Here is a 10,000-nt window from a genome sequence, read left to right on the forward strand (position 1 = left end):
GAATGATAAGAAGAAGAAACAGGAGGACAAATGGAGTAAATAGACTCAAAGACAAGGAAAAGGAGGGAATAGAAGAGGAAGAGGAGAAGGAAGAGGAGGAGGAATAAAGAAAGAGATGCAAGGAAATAAAACAAGGAAAGAATAAAGAGGAGAATAACAAGAAAGAAAGGGGAAAAATGAGAGGAAAAGAACTCAAGGCCAGAAAAAAAGTAGGAAAAGGAGGAGCAAGAGGAGGGAGAGAAATGTAATAGAGTAAAATAAAAAAAAAACGAAGAGAAAAGAGAAGAAAAAAGTGAAAGAGACGAATTTCTTGTGATTTTTGAAGTTCCAATGAGAGACTGAAAATGGAGGAGGAGGAGGAGGAGGAGGAGGAGGAGGAGGAGGTAGTAGAAAGAAAGAGAGGAGGAGGGAAAAAGGAGGACAAAATTACTCGAGATAGAAGAGAGAGAGAGAGAGAGAGAGAGAGAGAGAGAGAGAGAGAGAGAGAGAGAGAGAGAGAGAGACCTAAGAAGAAATATAAAGACAAGGAAGGAAAAAAATTAAGAAAAGAAATGAGGAGGATGCAAAATAAAATGAGAATAAATAGAAAAAGAAAAAATAGATGAAACAAAACTAAGATAAATTTCACACTTAGTCACTCATCTCCTCCTCCTCCTCCTCCTCCTCCTCCTCCTCCTCCTCCTGAGTGACAAAAACTGAGGTGTGCTGAAGGAGGAACTGGAAAAGAAATATTGAATAAACTTCCGTGAAAGAATGAGAAGTTTTAGCGTCAGGTGAGAAAGGTGAGGCGAGAGGAGAGGGTGAGACAGGTGTTGCCCGACAGGTGAGGGTGAGCAAAACACCATATTTACCTACCTGTGCCAGAGAGAGAGAGAGAGAGAGAGAGAGAGAGAGAGAGAGGTAAAGTGTGCTGGAAAAGAGAATGATTGAAAGATAGACAGACAGACAGATAGGCAAAGATCAAGGAGAAAGTGCTCAAAGACAAAGATTGGAAAGGTAACAGTGCAGGAACAGACAGACAGACAGACAGATAGATAGATAGACAGACAGATAGATAGGCAGACAGACAGACAGACAAACGGAGACGAAAAATAGAGATAAACATCGATAAACAGATAGACAGACGGAGAGAGAGAGAGAGAGAGAGAGAGAGAGAGAGAGAGAGACAAGAAAAATCACACACACACACACACACACACACACACACACACACACACACACACACACACACACACACACACACACACACACACACACGAAAAAAGAGAGAAATTCGTATCATCTTTGTATTTTATCACGAAACTCTCTGCTTGTGTGTGTGTGTGTGTGTGTATGTGTGTGTGTGTGTGTTTGATCTGCTGCAGTCTCTGACGAGACAGCCAGACGTTACCCTACGAAACGAGTTTAGAGCTCATTATTTCCGATCTTCGGATAGGCCTGAGACCAGGCACACACCACACACCGGGACAACAAGGTCACAACTCCTCGATTTACATCCCGTACCTACTCACTGCTAGGTGAACAGCACCTACACGTGAAAGGAGACACCCAAATATCTCCACCCGGCCGGGAAATCGAACCCCGGTCTTCTGGCTTGTGAAGCAAGCGCTCTAACCACTGAGCTACCGTGTGTGTGTGTGTGTATGTGTGTGTGTGTGTGTGTGTGTGTGTGTGTGTGTGTGTGTGTGTGTGTGTATGTGTGTGCAGGTGCGTTCCAAATAATTTTACGGTCGTTTGGAAAATCCTTCTCTCTCTGCGAATCGGAAACCAAGTGACATTTTTCAAGCGATGAGAATCAACGCAGTCTTTTAATCACGGCGTCCAGTTTTTGAAGGACAGGTAGAGAGAGAGAGAGAGAGAGAGAGAGAGAGAGAGAGAGAGAGAGAGAGAGAGAGAGAGAGAGAGAGAGAGAGAGAGAGTAAAGTAGACAAGAATAAGTGGGATCTGGGTGAGTGTGGGAGAAGGGTTAGAGAGAGAGAGAGAGAGAGAGAGAGAGAGAGAGAGAGAGAGAGAGAGAGAGAGAGAGAGAGAGAGAGAGTTACACATCAGTACTTCGCAATTGTGATGATGATGATGATAAGGATGATGATGATGATAATGATGACAGTGAAATAAAAATCAACACCAAAGGAAGGAAGGAAAATAAATAAAGCAACAAGAAAAATAAATAAACGGAAGAGAAAGACGAGACAGGAAGAGGAAGAGAAGAAGTAAAGGAAAAAAAAAGAAGGAAAAATGCTTGTTATCTCCTAGGGCATCTCTCTCTCTCTCTCTCTCTCTCTCTCTCTCTCTCTCTCTCTCTCTCTCTCTCTCTCTCTCTCTCTCTCTCTCTCTCTCTCTCTCTCAGAAGGCATAACAGCTTCAAGTTTAATAAGAGAGAGAGATGAGAGAGAGAGAGAGAGAGAGAGAGAGAGAGAGAGAGAGAGAGAGAGAGAGAGAGAGAGAGAGAGAGCAATAAAGCTAATCTCTCCCTCACTTCCCTTTCGCCTCATTACTCTGTGTAGTTGTATTTTTATTTTAATTTCCATCGAGAGACTGACTGACTGTTCCCGGAATGGCGCGCGTTTTGTGGGCGCCGCGTGTTTTAATCAGGGGTGAGAGAGAGAGAGAGAGAGAGAGAGAGAATCTACACAAACGTACAATCTTTCTCTCTCTCTCTCTCTCTCTCTCTCTCTCTCTCTCTCTCTCTCACACACACACACACACACACACACACACACACACACACACACACACACACACACACACACACACACACACACACACACACACACACACAGGGAGCCGGTGGCGTAGTGGATAAGGTGGTGAGCGTGGGATTGGGCAGACGTCCACGCGTAGGTTTGAATCTCACCACGTACCGCCTTGAAACTTTGCCATTTGTCGAGTGGTTTGAAGTTACCTACATATCACCATGATACCCAGGTTCACGCAGGTTCTAAGTGGTTACACCAAAGATGCGCTTGGGTGGTGATATGGACCCTAATATGGGTATCACTATAAATAAAACTGCCTGCGTCACTAATGGGTGGAAGCTTAACAGCGCTTCCTATACATAATCTTCAAGTACACCTACTGCCGCTATAGGCCATAGCGTAAAACACACACACAAACACACAGAAACATAACCTCACCTAACCTAACCTAACCTAACACAAACTAACCCAACAAAAACCTAACATTACGTATCATAACCCAAACTATCTTAACCATCCCCTCCTTCATCCCTTCTTCAGGATCTGTGCCGAGCGAGGATGGCCGGGAAGGGAGGCGCCGCTGGTGACGGGAGCAGCAAGGGCGACACCACCACCACCGCCGCTCCCTCCTCCGGCCACGCCCCGAGCGGTCAAAGGGTGTCTAGCCTCTCCAGGGACTCCGATAATGGCAACAACTCTCCCTCCTCCCGTTCCTCCACCAGCTCATGGTCAGTGGCGGCGAAGGGGCGGCTCGGGGGCGTGAGGGGGCGTCTCAGTGGTTAGGTTAAGTTAAGATAAGATTAGGTTAGGTTAGTTTTGATTATGTTTGGTCCGGTTAAGTTGAATCAAGTTAGGCAAGGTTAGGTTAAGGTAAGTTTAGTTTAGGTTAGGTTAGGTTAAGTTAGGATATGGTCAGTGGCGGGTTGGGCAGCTGGAGACGTGAAGGGCGTGTGTCAGTGGTTAGGTTAAGTTAGTGGTGGTGGTCAGTGGTGTTGAATATGCTGATGTCTATTATAGTAAATTGTTGGCGTCAAGAGGATGAATGCCGGGTTTCCAAGGGTGTGCTTTTAGGGATTATTAAGGGAAGAGGTTAGTTTAAAGGTTGCAAAGGTACCTGGGCTGTGGTGTTGCATGTGGTGATGTGGTGGTGATGTTTACTGGCGATTGTGTCTGGAGATGAGTTAAGGGAATTTTTAAGGGCCTTCTAGGGAATATCACAGCTGGTCTAGTGATTTTCTGAAAGGACGTTTGTTGTGGTGTTGACATTTACTAGAGATGTGTGTTGCCTGACTTTTTATGGATTTTCTGAAGGCGTGTGAGCTTTGGTGTTGATGTTGATGTTGTTTTTTAAGGATATATGTTGTCTGGTGTATGAATTGTGGTTGTCTGAAGGTGTGTGTGTTGTGGTGTTGATGTTGATGTTGCCTTTAATGACTGGTGTTTTAAGTTGTATATTTTAGGTATACAGATAGCCTATGTTATGTATATAGGCAGTAAGTTGTGTTTTAAGGTTTAATTTGTCCCTTTAATTGGATAGAATAGGTAAAGTGAGGTTTTGTAGACAATGAAGGAGATTTGGGATAGGAGAGGTGAAGAAATTTGAACTTGTCTCTGTGTGTGTGTGTGTGTGTGTGTGTGTGTGTGTGTGTGTGTGTGTGTGTGTGTGTGTGTGTGGAGCGCGGAGAACTAAAGGCTTAACAGAGACATATCATTGCCTACTCTTCCTCCTCCTTCCTTCGTCCTCTTTCCCTTCCTCTTTCCCTTTCTCTTTATTTCCCCTTTAAGTTACTCCTCTTCTTTCCATTCCCTCTTCCTTCCTTCCTTTCTTCTTTCCTCCTTCTCCTCCTCCTTCTTCCATTCCCTGTTCCTTCCTTCCTTCTTTTCCTCCTCCTCCTCCTCCTCCTTCCTTTTCTTTCTCTCCCTCCTTGTACTCTTCCTCACTTTCTTTCCCCCTCCTCCCATTACACACACACACACACACACACCGTCAAGTCAAGTGCAGGGAATCACACACGCGCCTCGAGGCATCCCCGGGTCGAGGCAGCGAAACTGAAGCGAGGCGAAGGGAAGTGACGGCTGGACGGAGCGGCTCGGCGCACACTCCCAGGCCGCCGCTCGCTGCCCTCCTGTACTAGCCGGTCGATAAAAGAGTACCTGGGGACACCTGGCGAAGGCAAACTATGGCAAACCGGATGTCACACTCAACTCGCTCTTCTGGGACCACGGATCGATGCCCGCTGTGGAATTAGCTGCTAAAGAGACAGGGCTTGGTGGGCTGGAGTGAGTGATGCGCGGCTAGGGAGAGGAAAAAATCGCTGTAATTTATGGCTAACTGGGATGTGATGCTTGTTTGCTCATCCGGGACCAGGGATCGATACCCGCTGGTGTTGAATAATAAAGAGACGGAGTTAGAAGGTGTAGCAATGCGCGGCTTCAAATGAACTACGGTAAACTGTGGTGAACTGAGATATGAAGCTTGTTTACCCGTATTAGAGCAGTTTTCGATATCCGTTGATGATAACTGATAAAGAGACGGAGTTAGAAGGTATAGCAATGTGTGGCTTCAAATAAACTGTGGTAAACTGTGGTGAACTGAGATATGAAGCTTGTTTACCCATATAGAAGCAGGAATCGATAGCAGTTGGTGTTAAATGATATAGAGACGGCGTTTGAAGCTGTAGTAATGCGTGGATTTAGGTAAACGAGGGTAAACTTTGGTCAACTGGGATGTGATGCTTGTTTGATCAATGTTAAATGGTAAAGAGAGGGAGTTACAAGCTGCAGCAACGCGTATATTTAGATCAAACTAGAGCTAACAATGTTATTATCGTCCTTACTCAAAAATGTCTTCACCTCTCACTACGACAATTTACCAAGGCCACAGAGACAACTAGCCAGGTTTTCAAGGCAGTTTCTCCTTTTAATAAACTAAAAATCTTGCCAACCTATCACCAGAACCATAAAAAGCTCTTAAAAAACATGATTTTCAACTAGAGCCATTGGAAAGTAGTGATGGTGAGAGAGCAAAGTGTTTTAGAATAGACCTGCGAACAACTACGATGCCTCTTTCCTTTTAAAACCCTTTGAGGACCATGACGCATTTCCATATTCATTCTGCTTACTATTTGGTGATTTTATACAACTTCAGAAACTTATGTGTGGGATTAGAAAAGTGAAGACTGTGGCCATTAATCTTCTGACCTCCATAGACCCTTCAGAATGTCAAAAAAAATCGTCTAATCGCACACAAATCTCAAGTAAAAAATGTGTCCCTGTATTGAAAGAGTTAATTCACTTACTTTTCTTTCTTTCGTAACTGAGAATCAATAAACGCTTTGGAATATAACAATGCTAAGATAGAATTTGATGCCTCGCCAATACTTAACTTCGTATATTGTATTTTTCTTTCATATTCTTGTATTTTCTAATCGTGGATATCAGAGAAGATTCAATGATCACGGTATACATTGAAAAATAAGTAAATAAAAGGAATTTTTGAAGTAATCGTAGACTAGTATTGAAGGTTTATTGAGTATAGAAACGATGATACATAAGGTGAAAATGTGTCCCGGTACTGAAGGGGTTAATGTGGTTAGTAGAAGGGATAGAGTTTTATACCATACGGTGAAAGTAACGCCAAGAAATAAATAGATAGTACTGTTGAAATATTTAGATATATTTAGAACGTTATGTGGTGAAAGTAACGCCAATAAAAGATAATAATAAATGTTGCTATGTAAACACTTAAGGTGGGTAGTAGAAGGAATGGATTTGGAACGTTATGTGGTGAAAGTAATTGAAAAAGAAATAAATAAATAGTGCTGTGAAAATACTTAAGGTAGAGTAGATCAATTCAGAACGATATGCGGTGAAAGTAACGCCAGAAAAGAAATTTATGATGTGGAAATACTTGATGTAGATAGAAGGAGGAGAGTTACCTAGATTTAGAAGGTTATGCGGTGAAAGTAACACCCCGTGATAAAATAAATGAATAAATAAATGATAATGTGGAAATGTTTAGCGTAGGTAGACTAAAAAAGGGTAGATTTAGAAGGTTATGCTGTGAAAATAATGAATAAACAAATAGATAAATAAATGGAAATATTTAGCGTAGGTAGACTAATAAAAGGGGTAGATTTAGAAGGTTATGCGGTGAAAATAACACCTAAAAAACAGCACCTCAAAATATAAAGGGGACGGAATGTAACGGCGCCAGCAATGCCTAGCTCGACTCAGACTTTCATCACCTGTGCTTTGGGAGTGATGCTGCCAACGTTATGTAAAGAAGCTAATGCAAAAATGTATTTATTTATAGAAAAGCTAAAGGAGAGAGAGTGTGACGATGCACCGCGCTCCTCAATTTCCCCCTGCTTGTTAGAGAGAATAGATTTACAACGTTATGTAATGAAACTAACAAGAAAAAGGTGAAATATAAAAGGAAACAGAGTATAACGTTGTAGCAATGCGTAGGTTAACACACACTTCAATTTCCACCTGCTTACTAAAGGAAACAGATTTACAACGTTATGTAATGAAAGTAACACGAAAAACATGAAATATAAAAGGAAACGGAGGAGCACAACGGTGTAGCAATACCGGGGTTAACACACTTCAGTTTTCACCTGCTTGCTGGAGAGAACAAACTTAGAACGTTATGTGATGAAAGTAATACGAAAAAGGTGAAATATAAAAGAGAACAGAGCATAACGGTGTAGCAATGTCTAGGTTAACAAATACTCTCTATATCCAACTGCTTACTAGAGAGAACAGATTTACAACGTTATGTAATGATAGTAATAGGAAAAAAGGCGAAAAATAAAGGAAATGCAACACTAACAATGCCTATATAAACACGCACTCTTGTATAGATTTAGCACGTGACACCATGAAACTAACGAAATAAAAGTGTACGTTGAAAAAGATAATAAGAGAAATTTTACTGTAAGGTTGAAATGATAAAGGGAGTAGAATGTAAACTGTAAGAATACTAAAAATAAATAATAATAAAAGGAGTTTGAAAGGTTGAAATAACAAAGGAAGGATAATGTAAACTGTAAAAAAAAATGAAAAAAAATTAAGAGGAGTTTCTAAAGTTGAAATGATAAAGGGAGTAGAATGTAAACTGGAAGAATAAAAGTTGAAATAATAAAGGAATCAGAATATAATGTAAGAATACCTCACATAACACAAACTCTCGTGTAGATTAAGAACGCCACATGATTAAACTAAGGAAATAAAGCTTGAAATAGTAGAGGAAGCAGAATGTAACACTATGAATATACCTCAGTTAACACACACTCTTGTATAGATTTAGCACGTCACATGATTAAACTAACGAAATGAAAGTTGAAATAATGAAAGGAGCAGAAAATCACCCTGTAAGAATACCTCGCGTAACACAAACTCTCGTGTAGATTAAGAACGTCATATGGTTAAACTAATGAGATAAAGCAGAATGTAACACTATAAAAATACCTCGGTTAACACACACACTTCAGCAGATTTAAGTATTGGTACAGTGGAACCATGCGTGCTTTGGGGTCCGAGAAATTTCCAAGCGCACGGGTTCGAATCCTGTCCACGGTCCGAGTGTAGGTTGGGCTTCCTCACTCGGGGCAACGGTTTCCTAGCGGGTGGGATTTGAGATTGAAGGGACCCCGAAAAGTATCCCCTTTAGCCCATAAACTCCCGTGAAAAGCCCACATGGTATAAATAAAAAAATAATAATAAAGTAACACGGAAAACAATTCATATCGAGGAAAGAAAAAGGAGGAGTGTAAAATAACAATGCCCTCCTTCACGTGTACAATTCTTAACGTCCATCCACGGACTATAAGAGCTTAATTAAGACTTTTTTTTAAGTAACATGAAAATAAGATGATAAAATGTTAGGAATTGACACAAACAAACCTAACGTGACGCTATACCAGTAACTAGATTACCATACACTACATTGCCATTTTAATGGTAGGTGAGGTACCCTTCAGAACGTTACTCTGTTATAGAAGAAGAGGAGGAGGAAGAGGAGACGGAGTTATAAAAGAAAAAAGAATAGGAAGAGGAAGAGGAGGAGAAGGAGACGGATAAATATAACAAAAAAGAAAAGGAAGATGAGGATGAGGAGGAAACGAAGAGTTATGAAAGAAAAAGAAGAAGAGGATGAAGAGGAGACAGAGAGTTATAAAAGAATAGAAGAGGAAGAGGAGGAGGACGAGACGGACAGATAAAAAGAAAAAAGAAGAGGAAGAAGATAAGATGGTCAGTTATGAAAGAAAAAGAAGAGGAAGAGAAAAAGGAGAAGGAGATGTTCAGTTATAAAAGAAAAAGAAGAAGAGGAGGAGGAGGAGGAGGAGGAGGAGGAGATTACATAATTACACTCACTACTACACATACCTGGAGAAACAGAGCATGACTCTAATGGAAACAGGAAAAGCGGGAAACAATGAGACAAGAGTAACGAGGCGAGCTTACAACTGACTTACCACTGTATCAACGCGTCCACTCCCCGCTTCTGCTTGTATTAATAAAAGGGAGTAAAAATAAGCGCAACTCAGTGTTCGTGAGTCACAGAATCGTTACATTAAAGAAGACATAGAAGGGAAGGCCAAAGCAGAGCACAGTTAAAGGAGAGAGACAAAACAGAAACATAGATTTACCCTACTTTTTTTGTCCCCTTCTTCTTCCTCCTCCTCCTCCTCTTCCTCCGTGTGTGTGTGTGTGTGTGTGTGTGTGTGTGTGTGTGTGTGTGTGTGTGTGTGTAATTCACCTCAGTCGCCTACTGGTCACCCAGCCAGTCTTCCCCATTACGGAGCAAGCTCAGAGCTCATAGACCGATCTTCGGGTAGGACTGAGACCACAACACACTCCACACACCGGGAAAGCGAGGCTACAACCCCTCGAGTTACATCCCGTACCTATTTACTGCTAGGTGAACAGGGGCCACACATTAAGAGACTTGCCCATTTGCCTCGCCGCTCCGGGACTCGAAGCCGGGCCTCTCGATTGTGAGTCGAGCCTGCTAACCACTACACTACGCTGTGTGTGTGTGTGTGTGTGTGTGTGTGTGTGTGTGTGTGTGTGTGTGTGTGTGTGTGTGTGTGTGTGTGTGCTTTATCCCGCTACGTTTTTCATTTTTTTTTTTTCGTTAATCTCCTTCTGTTTTAAGTAATATTCGTGTAGTGGGGAGGAGATTGCATACGCGTAAAAGCGAAAAAAGAAAGAAAAAGACGTGGTTAGGTTAGGTTAGGTAGGGGAGAATGCATTCACGTAAAACGAAAAAAGAAGAAAAACGACGAATGAAATGA

The 10,000-nt window shown here is 41.9% G+C and overlaps 1 protein-coding gene across 4 annotated transcripts in view; it reads left to right on the forward strand.

Moving 5' to 3' along the window:
- Positions 1-10,000, forward strand: part of LOC123508988 (receptor-type tyrosine-protein phosphatase N2-like) — a 32,619-nt gene that overhangs the window by 4,131 nt on the left and 18,488 nt on the right. For all 4 annotated transcript variants that reach the window (XM_045263095.1, XM_045263096.1, XM_045263097.1 and 1 more), the window contains exon 2: positions 3,237-3,424. In XM_045263095.1, coding sequence (XP_045119030.1) covers positions 3,237-3,424 — 188 coding nt within the window. The remainder of the gene's footprint in view (positions 1-3,236; positions 3,425-10,000) is intronic.

Source organism: Portunus trituberculatus, chromosome 25, assembly GCF_017591435.1.
Source record: "Portunus trituberculatus isolate SZX2019 chromosome 25, ASM1759143v1, whole genome shotgun sequence".
Taxonomy (NCBI): domain Eukaryota; kingdom Metazoa; phylum Arthropoda; class Malacostraca; order Decapoda; family Portunidae; genus Portunus; species Portunus trituberculatus.